Consider the following 20,077-nt stretch of genomic DNA (forward strand, 5'->3'; position numbering starts at 1 on the left):
ATCCTGGAGCGGCCTCTCCCAAGGTCTCACCTCTCTAGGGCTATACAGGCAACTCCATATCATTCTCGTCCACTACCCATTCCTGATTCCTATCTGATCACTAGGAGATAAGGGCCTCGCCCCAACTCTGCTAACAAAACTACTAAGGAATGCTATGGCTTACCCGTAGTCTTACATCACCATCCAATGCTAACTGCTAGAACGAAGGCACCCATGTGCCGTTAGCTCTCAAGGTCCTCATTCCGACTCCCTCGAGTCCTACGGCGATCCACAACCTGAATTCTCCACCATAACTAACCATTACCATCACACGCACTAGCTGATGGGGAGTTTCTCAAACTCCCAACCCTGAAATCCTCAATCCATCAAAAGCTGAACTACTTCTCTTCCTTCTCGGAGGTCACGTACTCATTATGGGTCTGCGTGCTCCTCTCTGGGCACACCCGGAGGATTCTCCCCCACTTCGATCCTGCTTACCCCTTGCTGCTCAATACTCAAAAGAGATCCCGATCTTTGCTACCGTTCCATAACCCATCTACTGAGGAACCCAAGCCCGCCATAGCTAGGGTTTAGCCAATCCATCACAATCGCCGTACCACTCCGAACTTAGCGAGATGTACCAAATCTCTCCCAAGCATGCTACAGTTACTGCATCCTTCGAAACCTTTTTCAATAGAGCACATCCCCTAACTACCATACAAATATCCAAGGTATGCAGATGGCATACAACTCGATCACAATCAACCAATCAAAATAAAATACTTTTACTGATAATGATGCAGAACCATAACAATAAAATCATGCATGAATAAAAGAACTGAAAATGGGAAATTGCATACCTGCAACGTCCGGCATTGATCGTGCCTCCACGGTCGTCATCTGAAAAGCCCTGCTCCCTGCTGCAGGCGCCTCTACCCGGCCCTAACGGCCATCCGTGATCCTCAAGGTTACAGGGGCGGGTGCCATCACCCGTCCTGCTGAAAACAAACTGGGACACTGGGCCTTCTTGTGGCCCCGCTGGTTGCAGTGAAAACATATCAAGTCTGATCCCTGCGCGGCGGTAACAGTACAATCCTTGCTGAAATGACCAGTCCGACCGCACTTGAAACAGCCAGACTCACCACCGCTACCACTCCTGCATGCGCCCCCGTGCGCCCTGCCACACTTTCCGCACCGACTGCGGTCCTGATGATCCCTCGATCTCGAATCCGATCCCTTGGGCCTTTTGCTCGAACCCACAGCTACCTGAACCTCATCCGGCTTCCTCTTCCAGATTTGCTCCAAATCAATTTCCTTTTCTCTAGCCCGAGCAATCATATCTTCCAGCGTCTTACAGTTGGATCTGCTCACGAACTCCCTGATGTCATCCATCAACATCTCATGGTACCGAGCCTTCTTCATTTCCTCATCCGCGACATACTGCGGTACAAGAAGAGCCCTCTCCCTGAACTTGGCGGTGATCTCCGCCACAGTCTCAGTAGTCTGCGTCAAATCCTGAAACTCTCGTGCCAGCTGCTGCACCTCAATAATCGGCGAAAACTCCGCCCTGAACCTGGCCGAGAAATCGCTCCAAGTCATCGCGTCCAACGCGGAATCATCCCCTAAAGCATGACCAATCTCCTCCCACCAATCCCTCGCTCTGTCCTTCAGAAGACAGGAGGCGAGTCTAACCTTGTCCCCCTCGGGACACTTGCTCATCAGCCAACCATCTGCTGCTAGCAATGGGGTCCCTAGCCCCATGATAATCTGGTGCCCTGCAAGCCCTGAACTCTCGAAATGTCAAGGTACGCGCTCCCAACAACGCCATCATCTCGGTACGGAAGGCTCCCAGCCTCTCATCCAAGATCTCCAATATACCCTCCTTGACCGTGCCAAAGATCACAGGAGTCTGAGCTAGAATACTGCGCGTAACCTCAGTTGATATCAACTCTCTCATCCGCTCCTCGAGCTGCTCGGCCCCTGAACCCGAGCCCGATCCCTCTCCGGTGCCTGATCCGCCCGCTGGTCTCTCTCGCAACGTCACCATGCTGAAACATATAACACAACCACTATCAGAAAACTCCTCACTGCTGCGAGACCAAACACACCCCTTACTAGGTTCCCGGTCTTATCTTGGCCCTTCCCAAATCAAGTACGGATCCTCTGCTTTCAGTAGTACGGGCCCATACTACCTTCCACATCTATCCGTACTTTCCTCAGGAATTGCTTTGACTCCACCAGGTCCCTTATCCACTACTAATGCTCCGAGCACTATCTCATCCTAGGCTTACCCTAGGGAAACCTCTGACTCAATCTCAACCAGTCCTCAGCTGTTGAAGGTCTCCTTGTGATGCCAATTAGCCATCACCTGGATACCATCACATGTGACGAGGCTCAGATAATCCTTCACGTAAAAGGCTCGTCCCTACAACGGTTGGACTCAAACAAGAGCTGCGCAATAGGGCCAAATCCAGCACTCTGAGATTATTCAACCCTGATCACATGTGACGTGACGTATCCACCTAATGGCTAACTCCCATTACTCAGAGTCCCACAATGCACAAAGCAAGCAACATTCAAACAAGGGAAAATCTAACCACAACATACTCGAGCAATCATATCCACAAAGCAAGAATCTGAACTAGCATGTATCACAAACTCATAAGCTCAGGCATAACCTAAACAGGCTATCCTACTACTATCTAATCAGTACTATCATGCAGCTCAAAAGCACAAATAACAGGCACATAAGGCATCATCACTAGATCCTTAGTCTTATTCTAGCATGCTGTTCTATCAACTGATAATCATAACATAAACTTGTATGGGTATTTTGGGGTACTTACTTGAGCTCGGCTGATTGCATGCACCACACCCCTTTTTCTCTTTTCAAAATTTTCTCTTTCTGAATTCTTTTTGCTTTTCTAAAACTGTTTTTCGTTCTCAAAAGTTCTTTTTACAAGACTGTCTTTTCATTTTTGGAAACTTTTTATCCGACCCCTCAGTTTTAGTTCAAGCACACCCGAGAGTATGCCCGAATCCCTCAAACCAAGGCTCTGATACCAACTTGTAACAGCCCAAATTTTCAGGACTAAAAATTTCATTTGATAAAACATTACGTTAAGCAAATTCATCATTTCAAAACATAAACAAAGTATTAGTTTCCAAAATACATATTCGTTATCAGAGTAAACATTCCCAGGCTATCTGAACTATGGTGTGTGCCATGCGATCACCCCGAGCTCTTCCCTCCGCTACCGGAAGTACCTGAAACCAAAACTGAAAACCGTAAGCACGAAGCTTAGTGAGTTCCCCATCCTACCACATACCATGCATAACCACATACTGCACATACTGGGTCGCGCCCGTTATTCTGGGCCTCGCCCCTACCTCGGGCCTCGCCCGCTACAACGGCCCCGCTGCTCCAGGCCCCGCCTGGCTTCGAGCCCCGCTCGGATACAGATTTGTTTCATGTAGGCCTCGCCCATCACAGGGCCTCGCCCACTAACATATAATAGCACATACACACATCACATAAGCTAAACACATACTAAGGATCTTGTCCTAAGGCCTCGCCTATCCTTGGGCCCCGCCCCTGACCTGCTACTGCTGAGTCACGGACCCCATCCATGCTCCTGCTGGTAGTGAGATACTGGCCCAGCCCACACTCACTCCCTTCCTGACTTGGGCCTCGCCCCTGCTCTGCTGCTACTGAGATGTGGAACACCATCCATACTCTGCTACTGGTGAGATATGGGACCTCGCCTGCACTCACCTCCCTACCAGGCACATACAAGTATCACACAGACAACAAGTATAAACTACCGCATAAACCATTCCTTGGGCACCCGCCCTCTATCATTGGACCTCGTCCGAATATCATACTAGCATACTGTGCCTAGGGCTAACCCCCGGGTCTTCTACTCATAACTATATGGGACGGCATTGTGGCCGTAGACCCATTCATACAAAGGGAAACTCACCTGATACTGCTGAACTGTTGCTGCTAATCCCTTTGACCGCTACCTGACCACTAACTCCGAACTGCTGCTCCACTAGCTCCCCGAGCTACCAATATCAACATATCACTTAGTCTAACTGACCTTCAAAGGTCAACCAAGTCAACCCTTGCCAAAGTCAAAGTCCTGGTCAAAGTCAACCTTCCAGGTCAACCCTACTCGCCGAGTCCACTTACTGACTCGCCGAGTTCTTATGCTCAAAGTCCTTCCAATCGCGACTTGACTCGCCGAGTCAGCCCCTGACTCGCCGAGTCTACAGATTCCCGAATCCTGTCCTGACTAACTCACTGAGTCCTTGCTCGACTCGCTGACTCGGGTCTTAACTCGAAGGGTTTGGGACTACGCGACCTGACTCGCCGAGTCTAAGAACAAACTCGCCGAGCACAAGGCAATCTTCATCCAACTCGCCGAGTTGTTCATCCAACTCGCCGAGTTCATGCCCATCTTCATCCGACTCGACGAGCTGTTCATCACACTCATCGAGTTCCTCCTCATCTTCAAGCTACTCGTCGAGTCCACTCGAAGGACTCGCCGAGTCCATTCAGATCTACATACATGCAGAGGACTTTCGAGTCATGCATGGACTCCAAACTATAGATCTACCCTTCCCAAGCCTATCCCCCACGTAAAGTTGCAAACTTTACGTGTAAAGATGGAGATCTAAGCAAAATACACCATGAACTAGGGTTTAAGACCAAGAGGCTCCAAAATCCACCCAGTGGCTGATACTTTACAGGATTCTAAACCAAAACAAGCATGGATCTGAGGTAGCAACCTCATATCTGGACCTCAAGCTCGAAATTGATCTTAGACATGGCTTAAAAGCCCCAAAACTCATAACCAAAGAAGATCTAAAGGAGAGAAACGAATTAATACCTTCAAGTGCTCTGAAATGTTCCCCAAACTTTGGATCCAAGGCCACTCCTTGATGCTTCAAAGATTCCCACTTCTTCTTCTTTTAATTACTCCAAAAATGGCTAAAAGCTTGAATGAGCACAATGGAGACCTAGGGTGCGGCGTTCTGAGTGTGAGAGGCAGTAAAGGAGCCCTAGGAAGAAGAATGAGGCGATTAAATAGGCTCCAAACCCCGGATTTAGGGTTTTCCTCGCACAGACCAGACTCGCCGAGTCACCTTGGCCGACTCGTCGAGTCGGTCACTTACTCCTCGACTCGGATCCCGCTCGGACTCGCCGAGTCCCTCCTTGGACTCGCCGAGTCGACCCCCAAACTTAGGGTTTTCTTCCTTTCTTGGCCTTCAAAACTTTGGGTGTTACACGTGGATGTAGGTGACCTTGACTGAACCACGTAAATACTATGTCTTGTGTGCTTATAGTTTTGCTAGTTATCCGCTTTACTTCCTAACAAGTGGTATCAGAGTTGTGGTTTGTATTCTTGTGATTAAAGATGTCTACTCACAAGTCTTATTTAGAGAAGTTCAATGGTTCAAATGACTTCACTTTGTGGAAGGTGAAGATGAGGGCTTTTTTGGTTCAACAAGGATGTGTGGTGGCACTGGAAGGAGAGGCAAACCTACCAAAGGATATGGTGGCTGATAAGAAGGTGGCCATTCTGACGAAGGCACATAGTGTCATTCTATTGTGCTTAACAGATGAAATACTGAGGGAGGTCTTGTATCAAATAACTGGTTCTGGGCTCTGGGATAAACTATGTGACAAGTACCAAAACAACTCATTAACGAACATGTTATATCAAAAGCAAAGGTTATACACTCACAGAATGTCTAAAAGTACCCAAGTGAAAGATCATCTAGATAAATTCAATCTCACCATCTTGGATCCAGGTATTGACATAAAGATTGAAGATGAAGACCAGGCGCTCATTTTCTTATGTTCTCTTCCTAACTCATATGAGAATTCCGTTAATACCATGCTCTATGGTAGGACAACGATCATTATGAATGATGTGAAGGACTCTCTGATGTCCAAGGAACTGAAAAAGAAAAGTTTCAGTTGGAGAAGAGGTGTCCAGTTCTGGTCTGTTTGCAGGGAGATGAAGGACAGAATAGAGGAAAGGGGGAAACAAAGGGAGATCACGTTCTAAATCGAAGTCTAAATGTTCATCGAATGCCAAGTGTTATAATTGTAAGGAGAAGGGGCACTTCAAGTGAAATTGTCCACAACTGAAGAATGGGAAGTCCAAAGGTGAATCAAGCAGCAACAACACTACTGATGTGGTTCAGGAAAGTTCTGATGATGGGGACGATGGTGATGAACTGACTGTATGTACATCAAGTTATGTTGATGCTTGGGTATTAGATTCTAGAGCATCCTATCACATGACATATAATCATGACTGGTTCCAATCCTTCAAATATTGGGATGGCACAGTTAAGATGGGTGATGATTAGGTGAGCAGTATCAAAGGTGGTGGCATGGTGCAGATCAAGATGCACAATGGCATGGTCAGGAGTTAGATTGCTTGTACGTTCCAGAACTTCGTAAGAATCTAATTTCTATTGGAACATTACCTAAGAATGGGATAAGGTATGCTAGTGAAGGCGACTGTGTCAAAGTGACCAAAGGCTCTCTGGTTATAATGAAAAGGAATCCTAGAAGGCAGTACTGTTATGGGAACGGTGGCTATCTCCCAATCCTTGAATGAAGGTGATGACAAGACAAAGTGGCATCGTAGGTTGGGGGACATGAGTGAGAAGGGCATGCCAGTTCTAAATAAACAAGGACTACTTGGTGGAGAGGCTACTGGAAAGATAAAGTTTTGAAACGTACCAAAAATAAGAGCCGAAAATTTTATTTTTAATTTAATAAAATCAGTATATCCAAAACATCTTCAGTACAAAGCAAATAAAATAAATGTGTCAAACATATTGAAAATCAGTTTTTGGATTTCATATTGAAAAAGTACCAACACATTGAAAAATAAAACAAAATAAAACGACAAAAATTTTGAAAAATAAAGAAAAAACATAAAACATAAAATCGAGTTTAGTTTTAATAAAAAAAATTAAAAGAAAAGATTTCATAGTTAAGAATCTAGTTTTTGGATGTCACGTAGACAAGGAAACCGAATAACAGACTACAAGAGGTCGTAAGGGTAAAACGAGTCAAAGCTCAAACTTTAGGGACATGATCAGATCTTTAGTGACTATATTGAGTTAATGTTGAGACTCCAATAATTTAAAAAGTCAAAACTCCTAAAGAAAATTTATAGTTGTAATAATGTTGCGTTTATTTTAGTAACTTCAAAAATCACCTTCCTTTATAAAATGTGTGTCTCTCTCTCTCTCTCTCTCTCTCTCTCTATATATATATATATATATATATATATATATATATATATATATATATATATATATATATATATATATATATATATATATATGTATATATATATATATATATATATATATATACTAGGCGAGTGCCCGCGCGTTGCGCAGAAACACCTATATAATTGAAGTCTTTACAAATATATGATTTTTTAAATATAACAATAACGTTGTTGTTAAATTTGATATAATAATTTGTATATACTAAATTGATATAATATATTGATTATTTTAAATTTTATGATAATATATACATTTATTATAACTTCGTAACCTCAATCGTTTGAATGCATTCTACCCGCGAGTTACACATGAATAAAATTAAATATAATATATGATTTGATGTTATTTATAGTTGTTTTTATTGTTAATTAATTTTTTAAAATTTATTTGCTTAATGTTTTAATTTCTATCATTATAATTATTTAAAACATCAAACATCGTTTTTTTATTTTAAAGCTAACAATATAATCATTTATATAGAGTTGTTTTTAACTATTGTTATTGTAAGTTATTCTAAGCTACTTATTTAGAAACTTTTAATGATTATAAAAATATATTTAAGAAATATTTTAGTTAAATTGAAATTACAATTTAGTTTTTACTTTTATCACTACAATTTATCACTTTTAACTATTTACAAAATATTCTTTAGTTTTTTTAAATGGAACTGAAATTTATATTTGAGTTGACATTGTAATGCGCAGAAACACATATATAGTTGAAGTCTTTACAAATATACATATTTTTTAAAATATAACACTAACGTTATTGTTAAATTTGATATAATAATTCGTATATTAATTTGATATAATATATTGACTATTTTGAATTATATGATAATATATAAATCTATTATAACGTCATAATCTCAATCGTTTGAATGACTTCTATTCGCGAGTTACACATCAATAAAATTAAATATTATATATAGTTTAATATTATTTATAGTTGTTATTTTTAACTAATTTTTTAAAATTTATTAGCTTAATGTTCTAATTTCTATCATTACAATTATTTAAAACATCAAACATTATTTTTTGATTTTAAAGGTAACAATATAATCATTTATATAGAGTTATTTGCAACTATTATTATTATAAGTTATTTTAAGCTATTTATTTGAAAATTTTTAATGATTATATAAATATATTTAGGAAATATTTTAGTTAAACTGATATTACAATTTAGTTTTTGCATTTATCACTATAATTTATCACTGTTAACTATTTACAAAATATTATTTGGTTTTTTTAGTGGAACTGAAATTTATATTTGAGTTGACACTATAATGTTATATTTAAAATAACAATTTAAGTATTTTGTTCAAACTGTTCAAAAATTATAGTTTTAAATTGATAATGGTTTAAATGCAACAACATTTTAAATCTAATAAATTAAGTATAATATGTTAAAATTTAAAGACATAACTTTATAAATAGAAGTAAAGATATTATTTTAAAATTGAAATTTAGTCTATTTATGATTACACTTTAGGTTTAATATTTATTTAACCTTATTAACCAACTTACAATCATTATTAAAAAGACAATTTATCACTTTTAACTATTTATAAAATAATCTTTGGGTTGTTTAAGTTAAATAAAATATATATTAAGTTGAGCCTATAATGTTATATTTTAATTAATAATTTAAGTATTTTATACAAATTGTTCAAAAATTATACCTTTAAAACGATAATGGTTTATATCCAACAATATATTAAAACTAATAAATTATGTATAATATGTTAAAGGTTAAAAAACATAATTTTATAAGTAGAATTAAAGATATTATTTTAATATTGAAATTTAGTTTATATATGAATACACTTTAGATTTGATATTTATTTAACCTAATTAGCAAATTTATAATTATTATTTCTAAGAAATTGAAAAGTCATAGGAGTTTCAAATGAATGTGGTGAAAGGAAAAAAGAATGGGGGTTTCAAATGCATGAGATTCAAGAAAAATGCTAGCTTTATAAGTATGTATGATATATATATATATATATATATATATATATATATATATATATATATATATATATATATATATATATGTATATATATAGGGCTAGGTTATAATGTGGATGGACAACTATTGTGTGGACGTGTGGATAATGCTATTTTATGAAAATTACTAAGAGAATATGTTGTTTAGTAATGTGAATACGTTCAATCTCACATAACTATTGTTATTTTAATGGATTCTCACCGATTCTAATTCATTTTTGTTCTCATTCATCGTTTTTTATTTATTTTAATTCTTGCAAAATAAGACTCAATAAACATCCTGATAACATTTTGACAGAATAAGAAATTAAAAAAAGTGTATAATAACTTTATAGACGATTTAATTAGTGAAAATGCTTAATAATTAAAATAATTATATAAGATTGAACGTATTCATATTATCAAACAACATATTTTCTTTGTAATTCTCACAGAATAGCATGTGGCAGCCTTCTACACCTGCTATATGCCACATGTCAATCTTAGACTAAACCTGTTATTTTATTTCCCGCTTACTTCTTCATCTATAATCATGCCTTCCTTCCCAAAATCAGATTGAAAATCAGGATTTCATTTGAATCGTGATTTGCTTGATCTTTATCTCTCAAATCTCGCCTCTTATATCATGTATATCACTTATTCTTTCTAAACATTTCACATCCTTGATTCATCTTCTACACCCTCCTTTCTCAATAGACAAACCCTAAATGATAACCGTCATTCTGAACGTTGTCGCCTGCTATCACCTTCGTTACCTCTATCACCACCATTACTAACCCTTTAATCCACTACCATTACCCCTCCTATTCTTTATCCCTATCCCTCTCTCTCACTCAACACCATCGCACACATGCTCATATTTCTTTGTTGTTGCTCTTCCTTATCGGCGTTTACTATCACACTACTCACCACTGCAGCACCTCTGCTCCACCAACACTATCAATGTGTTACCCTTTTCCTTCTATTTTTTGAACCATGTATTCGATGGAAATGCGGTGACTCTGAAAATGAGATGCGGGATTGGATCTCTAGTCACACAACTTACTTCGGAACCTACGTTTCTGGCTAAACATAAGGTTTAAAGTTTCTTTCTTCTATTAAAGTGTCAATTATTTTTAGCATTTGGAATATACAATTGATCTTTTTTTTGTTCAATTTGTTTGTCGAGGCCACTTTTCTATTCTCTTGTGTTTTAATCTGTTGTGTTGCCAGAAAACAGGGGGCCATGTGAGCAACACATGTAAAAATTTGTGAGGCATGATTCTGAAACTATATTGGCTTAAATCTTTATATATATTTGCATAATGTATGAACTTTGTAGTGGCTAAATTTTGAGCTTGCAAGTTTTCTTTGATTTTTTTAACTGTTTTTTATGTGTGTATGTGTATGTGTGTGTTTATAGGATGTGGAAAGAACATCGACTACAGGCTATGTTATGGATTTGATTGTGGTTAAAGCAGTTGAAAAGGTGTAACATGTGTTTATTATAAGGTAACTGGATTTAAGCCAAAGGGTGTATTTTTTCAAAACACATACCAAGGCTTATTTCTTAGTAGGACTATTTACAATTTGGGTGTTTGATTGATTTATTTTATCTAAATGCTTTGATTCGTATATCTAATTGCTTTCCAAACCACTAATTAAAAATTAAATATATAATTATTATGGGTTGTTTATCAATCTAATTTATTTTTATCTATGAAATAAGGTTTTGATATCTTACATTTTTGCATATACCTTATCGTTTTTCGAAATATTCTTGATTGATTGAATCGATGTTCTATGTTGCTGATTATGGTTGTATTAGACCCTATATAATTATAAATGTTGCTCTTCTATATTATACATTTGGTTATTTTGTATTTGCATATTAGAATGTGCTTAGAAATTATGTGCATTTGTTTGTGATTTCGTCTATTCAAAGATCAGGAAGTGGGTGGTTTGAGACTTTATTCAATCTATTGACTACTGTTTGGTAATCTGCATTATATAGGTAAATATTTTATTATGTGAAAAATTGGTTTCTTCGTTTCTCTTATGTGTTTTTTTGTCTTTCAGTTTTTTTGAATTATATACAATTTGTTGACAAAAGTACCAACAAAATACATAGGAACTACAACATATGAGCTTCCATGACTCAATGTTAAATTTTTAGACTTTCATAGTGTACTTGTACATTGGATGTTGTAATACACAAAGTAAGTTGCTATTTTTTGCAATTGTCTCTTTCTCTAAAAAAAAATTAAATTCAAAAAATAACATCATACTCTAATTGATTGGTTTATTATAGCATCATATTTTCACATCTTCCAATTACAATGTTTTAATTTTTGTTGTATGTCATGATATAATACACAAATAAATAAAAATATGTTGCTATTTTTTGGGTTAAAAGTTAAATGTTATTTTGTGTGAGAATTGAAGGTTTTCTATAACTATTACAAAAATCAAAATATTGACTTCGAATTGTACATAAATATATGTTAAGGACCAAAATGTTTAGTATGGAATTTATGTATTAAGTGCAACAAATGATCTTCAAAATATATAAATACTTTTTACTTTAAAAATTTGTAACTGACATTAATAGATTTTTGATAAAAAAAAACATTTTAATAAATATAAACATTAAAAGAATGTTTTGTGCAATAAACATAGAGTGACTATAAAATGCTCAACTCTAATTATAAGTTTTATCAATATGGTTTTGTAGTGTTTTTGAATCTGTATATGTTTTTCAATATTAATGTTCATCTTTCCATAAACCTTTTTTTTGGTACTTAGAATTGTCTTAACTTTATAATTGATGTTGAATACTTCTTTTAAAATGAATATTTAATAACTAATGTCTTTGAGTTAATGCTGAAATACTTATTTATATTATTTTTGTGCTTGATTTTCAATTAATAGGTATTAACCTTTTTTTATAATAAATAACTTTAGGAACATTTATTATTTTTAGACAAAATTTCACAATTGGTCCCTGTGGTTTACAGAATATCGCACTTTGAGGACTTCCTAGCAAAAAGTCACGCGACTGGTCCCTATGGTTTGTAAAATTATATGAAAGGTCCTCCTGCCGTTAAATCTAACTTTTCAGCTATTAGATTTTAATGAAACAGACTATTTTGCCCTTCTACCAATATTGCAATACACTACAAACCTCAAGGACCATTCGTGTAATTTTCTAAATATGAAATATTATATATATATATATATATATATATATATATATATATATATATATATATATATATATATATATAATTTCAACAATTTGATATTTTTTTATCATTTTGAAATATTGTTTTCTATTTTTATTTTATAGTTTTAGTTATTTATGGTTTTTTGTTATATTTTTATTTATTTTGAATAAAGTAAATAAACTTAAATTTGATAAACCATGTCGAGATTATTTTTTCTTTAATTTTTTTAATTTGTGAAATGAAACATTAATGTTTTTTTTTTAATTTTATGTCGTTATTGTTCATGTTTTTTATGCTCCATAGTTAATATCATTAACAACTTTATGTTTGTATTTATCATTATCATTATTTGACCTTTTGTTTTCTATTTTTGTTATAATTTTAATTATTTATTATTCTTCTATTGTTTTTATTTATTTTGATTCAAGTAATGAAAAATAGAAAAACAAAAAACAAAAACTCAAACACCAAATTCTAATATACTCTAATATATTAATACATTTTACATTTTCATCTTTTTTTTGGTTTTTTTTTCGTTTTTTTTTAATTTTTTAGTATTATTTTTTTTATTTTTTAAATTTTATTTTTTTCGTTGTTTCGTTTTATTTTTCATCAACTTGATAACTTTTTTTGACCTTTTCCAAAAAGTATTACAATTGGTGTTTGAGGTTTTTTTTATAATTTTGGTTATTTATGGTTTTTGTAACTTTTTTTATTTTGATTCGCGTAAATAAAATAGTTATATTTACAAATATAAATAAAGAAAATAAACATAACAAAAATGAATTAAAAAAATGCAAAAAAAAAACCAAAAAATATGAAAAGTGTAAAATATATTAATATATTAGTGTATTTTACAACTTTGGTGTTTGAGTTTTTGTTTTTTTTGTTTTTCTATTTTCTATTACTTGAATCAAAATAAATAAAAACAAAAGAAGAATAATAAATAAGTAAATATATATATATATATATATATATATATATATATATATATATATATATATATATATATATATAAAGAAAACAACAAAATGTCAAATAATGATAATGATAAATGCAAACATAAAGTTGCTAACGAGATTAACAATGGAGCATCAAAGTAAAAATAAATAAAAATAAATAAATTGTTACAACATAAAAAAAACATTAACGTTTCATTTCATAATTAAGAAAATAAAGGTTTCGATATGGTTTATCGAATTTAAGTTTATTTACTTGAATTAAAATAAATAAAAACATTAAAAAAACCATAAGTAACTAAAATTATAAAATAAAAATAGAAAACAAAATGTCAAAAAGATAAAATAAAAATTATCAAGTGGTTGAAAATACATATATACATATATATATATATATATATATATATATATATATATATATATATATATAATTTATATTTATAATTTATATATATGAAATTTATATTTATAATTTATATTTATAATTTATATATATACAAAATTTCAAATTTATAAAATTACTGAAATGGTCCTTGAGGTTTGTAGTGTATTGCAATATTGGTAAAAGGGCAAAATAGTCTTTTTCATTAAAATCTAACAGTTGGAAAGTTAGATTTATCGGCAGGAGGACCTTTCATGTAATTTTACAAACCACAGGGACCAGTCGCGTGACTTTTTCTAGGAAGTCCTCAAAGTATGATATTCTGTAAACCAGAAGGACCAATTGTGAAATTTTGTCTTATTTTTATGTGCTTCTGACAATCTAATTTTTCTACTTATATTTACTCTCATCACAACTTATTTCTATAAAGTTGGTTGGTAGCTATTTATCGTAAAAAAAAATTCATGTAAAAAAGGACCACATTGTCAAAAATGACCAAAAATAGAACAAGTTCCTATCACGGCTTATTTCTGCAAAGTTGGTTGCTATTATAAACTAACTTTACAAAGTAGATTGCTATTTATTGTAATATTGTCTTTAAACAAAGGAAAAATTGTCATTTGTATGTGTGTTTTATGTGTGTGTGTTCGGTATATGTGTGTTCTATGTTTCTATATGTAATTATCTATGTTATTTTAATTTCTCAACCATGTAATACACGGTTTTTAACTTAGTTTAAAATAAAACAATGTTATTTCAATGATTCATTTCTCTGTTTTTTTTACAATTTTTTTTTCTATTTTAATATACACCAATTAATATTAATTTAAAATATCATGATGCATTTACGGTTAATATATCAAACTTTATATAAAAATAATATATGCAAATCTATAATTAATGATTATTATTTTTATACTTTATATGTTATTTTATTTTGTAGACCGTGGTTTATATGTGTGTATATATATATATATATATATATATATATATATATATATATATATATATATAGAGCTTTATTTCTGCTTTGTATCTTCACTCGTCTTCGTGTATGAATGTGGATCATGTTGGATTCAGCCTTGTAATAAATAACAAGTTATAGAATGTCCTTTGTTATATGATACAAGAGTAAAGAGTTTGTAAAGAAATGTTGGGTATGCATCTGCCGTTTTAGTTTTTTACATTCAAGTATTAAACACATCTAATCTACATCATCTATTCTTCAATCCACGACATCGTCACTAAAAATCTTGAACTTACTAGCATCAAGAACTAACTTTCTAACCGAAGAAAAGGAACCCAACAAGCCAACACCCGTAAAAACAACCATAATAACAACATTAATCCAATAAGTAAACGAAGATCTGGAGGGCTTGTAGGTCATGTTGTACAAAAGCATCGGAAGTATGAAATCCAGCGGAATAAACCCCAACGCTCCAACCACACCATTAATATCTCCAAAAAACGGTAACATCGCCGCAAAAAACCCACAAAAAATCATGTAAAGCGACCTCAAAATTATTCTCGGAATTAAATTTCGTTTCGAAAACATTCCTTGATTCACGTCCGCTGACTGTGTTTCCATTATCTCATAAGCTACTTGTGAGTAAACCTGTGTCAAAGTCAAAATGATAATCATCTGTATCTGTATGGTTTAGGGTTTATGGTTTAGGGTTTGGGGGTGTACCAGGCCAATGGCGAAGAGTTGTAAAAGGACGAAAATGACCCCGAGTCCGAGAAGCCAAGTTGGAGCTAAAGCGGGCCCGTCATCCGGCATGAGGCTGTTGAGAATGTTTGAGCTAGCTTTGTTGCCAAACACCCAGTAACCGGAAACGGCGGCCGAGTAGAAGGTGATGAATATAACGGTGTAACACATAATAAGCCCTTTCAACATTTTCCCCGTTACCGGTGGAGCCAAGGTAGCCTTTAATATAGTTTATAACAAAAAAGTCGTGAATTCTATTATAGTTGATACATATGTAACGTAATATAATTATAATTATAATTATATAAGGAACTTGATGAAAACACAATTCAACTTACTTGTATCTCAGGGAGAATTCCGTTCCCAAAAATGGCAGCAATTATAGAGATAGAAGTGAAGGCGCTCATAACTACTGAAAATTTTGAATCTTCTAATGAATAATCTCTTGGTGGTGCATTTTTCGATAGTCCTGTCAACAAAATTACACATAAAAGTGGAATCAGAAAATAGAGAGATAGTGACACGTGTGAAAATGAATGCATTATACCTGCGTTGATACACGCGCCGACGACAATGAAAGTGTAGGCCAAGCTCAAGAAAAGAGAAACCAAGTTGACGTGTCTGAGGGAGTGAAAAGTCGGCAACTGAGAAAGGACTATCATCACCAGTGTCACCATTGCAATGAATTCCCACAGTCTCAGGGGCCCATCCGGAGAAAAACTTGAATACATTATCTAAAATTTAAATCATTTTAGCTAAAAGATTTTTTATCAAATCTACGAGTATGTATTATATATATACCTTAAGGCATTCCCCTGCAAGCAAGATTGCGCCGATGCTTATGCCGGTGTTAATAGCGGTTTGAATAAAAATTACAAAATAGAACATCCAACCAGAACCCAAGACATCGGCGGCGAGTTCCCGGAAACGGATGTGGCGGCGGCCGGCTTTCTCACAGTGTTCAAGAACAAGGGACATGAGATAGTAAGAGTAAAAAGTGACGACACCCATGACTGTGAGACAAAAGATCCCTGGTCCCCATCCCAACCCCCTGAAGGCGTACGGTAGCGTTAGTATAGTGGGGCCCACTATCGCGGTGGTGAGATGAAATCCGGCGTGAAACCATTCGCCTGAAAGCTTTTGATGTAGACTTAGATCGGGGTTGTCATGACTGATTACTGAATACTAAAACTTAACGAAAACGATTGCCAGGTGTTACCTTTTGATTCGAGCACAAAAGCTGCACCCGCGTCTTGCTGCCGGGAGTTTTTGTTTTCCGGTGGAGCCTCTGCCATCAAGAAAGATCAGCGACCAGATTACATGTATGAATCTATGATAATCATGAATTATATAAACAATGATTTACATATACATATAGTCGTCTTCACATATGTAACGAGAGAGAGAGAGAGAGAGAGAGAGAGAGAGAGAGAGACGTAATTATCTTTAATGGAAAAAAAATAAGCCTTGATGATACCGGAACAAAACAAGATGGCGATAGAAGATATATAAAAGATCTAGAGAAATATATATGTATATATTATTATTATATTACCATGTAATAAAATAATCATACATAAAAGGTTATTTCATATATAATACACTTCCATCTCTTAACTATATGCATTAAAAAAGTCAACTTTATTTCAATTTGATACGACCAGAATTGAAAGCAATAGAAAAATAAATGCTTTAATTTCTCAGTTTCAACTCTCACCCATTGGTGGTTGTACACCGAATTATAACCAGCTAATGAAATAATGATATATCAAGCAATTATTTGAAGAAAAAGGGGTTGGATCATTGATCATCTGCTTGTTTTCCATATGGAATTCCGTCTAATTTTAAGCAACCTTTCTTTTATTCTTTTTAAGTGAGCAGTTTTAAACGAATAATTGATCACACAAGTGTTCAACTTAGATGGGTAAACCAAAAAAAGAAATCATTGGTACCCCCAATTTCATTTCAAATTCATCACGCATTTGGGGGATATAGGTAAGAATTCCAGTTACAAACTTACAATTATTGTATTTCCAGAACTAAGATTTCCAGATAGTAAGCAGTAATGCAATAATCACCATATCTAATAAGCACTGTATATATAGTTCATATTGTTACAATAATACGATGATATAACATAGGGTTACAGCTTTATGGGAACAAAAAGCAAAAGACAGCGTCGATTTCGTTTTAATCAATAATAATCGGTTAAACGAGTTTCATTCCTTCCTATTTTCCATGGATTGCGAACGATTGGTATATGTTAATTCATGAAAATGACATTAAACTAATTTACAGTTTGAGATAAATCCGTAAATTTTGGAGCACTGTAAAGTAGACTTCCACTTTGACGTTCAATAACGTTAACGATAAGATGCAATCTCGATCCAGAATTCTTTACCTTTAATTTAGAATTAGATAAAAGACAAAAGCTGCCGGCGGAGAGAGAAAGTGCGATACCTGGTGGCAGTAACGGTTGTTGTAGTTTGATCGTCATGGAGAATCGATCGATCTGTAATTTCTTTCTTCAGAGGCAGAGTCAATCATGAAACGAATAACGTTGAAAAATCAAAGGCTTCTACAATTGGAAATGCGAAATTGATTGAAGAAAACGGCCGAGACGGATTCTGCTTTGTATGGATGGATTTGGAGAGACAATTTTTTGATCAAAACTGGACGACACTTTCAATGAAGACAATGACTTTATAATTGGGGCGGATTGAGTTGTTCATAGGCTTTTATATTGGACCACCTAGAAAAAGCATATTATTTACTACGGTATAATTGGAAATACACTAAAATAGGGGGGCTAAAGTGAAAATACAGCTTACACTTGATATTCTCTTGGAATCATGATATTTATTGTATTTATTCTTTAACATCGAGTATGTTGGGAAATCTAGTGTATTTATGTTAGATCTTAAATTTAAAAATAAGTTTAGACTTGGGGAGTGGATGACAAAACATGTTGTGAGTTCACCGCCATTCATTTCGACAAAAAAAAACTTTTCTCGACAGTGTATTGTTGACTAATGATAAACCATTTGCATTTGTATGTGTTATATGTGTGTATTAAATCTCATTTTCCCACTTTTTGTCTTCTTCATCTCTTCTCCATTGTCATGACACTACTTCTTCTTTTTCCTTGCCATGGTAAATCAAGATAAAGCTTAGGTAGAGTTTATGTAGAGCTTAAATGGTCGTGACAAACATGACATCATTCCTTTCAATTTTAAACTATTAATTTTCAAAATTCGCTCACTCAACTAAGATTGATTTTCACATTTTGACAAATGAGAGTAGTCATCAAACAATTTATCTTGTATTAGGAAACTTGTACCATAAATAATTAAATAACATTAAAAGAAATCTTAGTTCAACAATTAATATCTATAACTAAAAAACAAAAAAAATAAAAAAATAAAACAATATCAGTTTTATCATATAATACCGAGCAATCAGCTTATGTTAGTGGCAAAAGCATTCTTGATGACTCCATCGTAATAAATGAACTCTACATGCGGTCTAACAAATCTAAAAAGAAAGTCTTGTGGATTTTGTTAAATCGTTTGATTCTTTGAATTTGGGTTTTCTTGATTAAGTTATTAAGCAAATGGATTTTGAGGTGAAATGGAGAAGGTGGATTTGGGGTTGTTTTTTGACTAGTAGAGCTTCCAATTTGGTAAATGGTTCCCGACTAAGGAGTTCAACATTAGAAGAGGATTAAGGCAATGGAAGGTCTCTACATATCGATAGAGTCGGTTTGTGATCTCCATTGCTTTTGTGGTATGTCTCTTCCTTATACATCTTAATATCTTATATATGTGGATGATCTAGTGTTTATAGGCAAGAGGTCCTAGATAAATTTTATTAAACTTAATAGACTCCTTAGATGCTTCCTTGTTGCTTCTGAATTAAAAGTGAATCTTTATAAAAGCAAGGTGTATGAGGTGGGGTAGATAACTTGGAAGTGGCTAGGCTTGCTAGTATTTGAATTGTGAGCTCCCGTCTTTTCCGTTTACTTATCTGGGTCTTCCTATTGGAGCCAACATAAGGCTTTGGAGAACCTAAAGTGCGATTGTCCATAGATTTTTTGTTGTTGTATAGTCTACTGATCACTTGAAGGGATTTTTTACAGATTCACTTAGGATCGATGTGATCTTAAAATTGTTATATATATATATATATATATATATATATATATATATATATATATATATATATATATATATATATACCTAACAACCTTATATAAGCTTAGGTACCTAAGTTCATAATAGTACATCGGTTTGTATTTATTTACATTGTAATTGCGTAAGGTTATTAAACTTCAACCCCATAACTTGATTACTTCCAAAATCTTTGGACCTTCACCAATATCTTTCTTTTACATCACGTCTTTCTATCGAATACCACCTGATGGGCTTCATATCCTACCGCTACAAATGAAAGGATGTACGAAAAATATAATGATGAATTTCCAAATTTTTTTGAAGTAAATC

The 20,077-nt window shown here is 34.2% G+C and overlaps 1 protein-coding gene across 1 annotated transcript; it reads right to left on the bottom strand.

Annotated features, from left to right (window-relative positions):
- Positions 1 to 14,966: 14,966 nt before the first annotated feature.
- LOC111918781 (probable GABA transporter 2) lies at positions 14,967 to 18,286 on the bottom strand. Its single transcript, XM_023914404.3, has 7 exons — positions 18,036 to 18,286; positions 16,795 to 16,863; positions 16,377 to 16,705; positions 16,123 to 16,309; positions 15,914 to 16,044; positions 15,558 to 15,794; positions 14,967 to 15,482 (listed from the first exon to the last, which is right to left on the bottom strand). Exons 1-7 carry the CDS (start codon positions 18,070 to 18,072, stop codon positions 15,093 to 15,095), a joined length of 1,380 nt encoding a protein of 459 aa, XP_023770172.1. The 5' UTR covers positions 18,073 to 18,286; the 3' UTR covers positions 14,967 to 15,092.
- Between the last annotated feature and the right edge of the window lie 1,791 nt (positions 18,287 to 20,077).

This window comes from Lactuca sativa, chromosome 6 (assembly GCF_002870075.4).
Source record: "Lactuca sativa cultivar Salinas chromosome 6, Lsat_Salinas_v11, whole genome shotgun sequence".
In the NCBI taxonomy this organism is placed as follows: Eukaryota; Viridiplantae; Streptophyta; class Magnoliopsida; order Asterales; family Asteraceae; genus Lactuca; species Lactuca sativa.

Coding starts and splice junctions, on each gene's coding strand:
- LOC111918781 (XM_023914404.3), bottom strand. CDS start 18,072: ATGACGATCAAACTACAACAACCGTTACTGCCACCAG. Junction 15,795..15,913: donor GAATTCTCCCTGAGATACAA/GTAAGTTGAATT, acceptor ACTATATTAAAG/GCTACCTTGGCTCCACCGGT. Junction 15,483..15,557: donor AACTCTTCGCCATTGGCCTG/GTACACCCCCAA, acceptor ACTTTGACACAG/GTTTACTCACAAGTAGCTTA.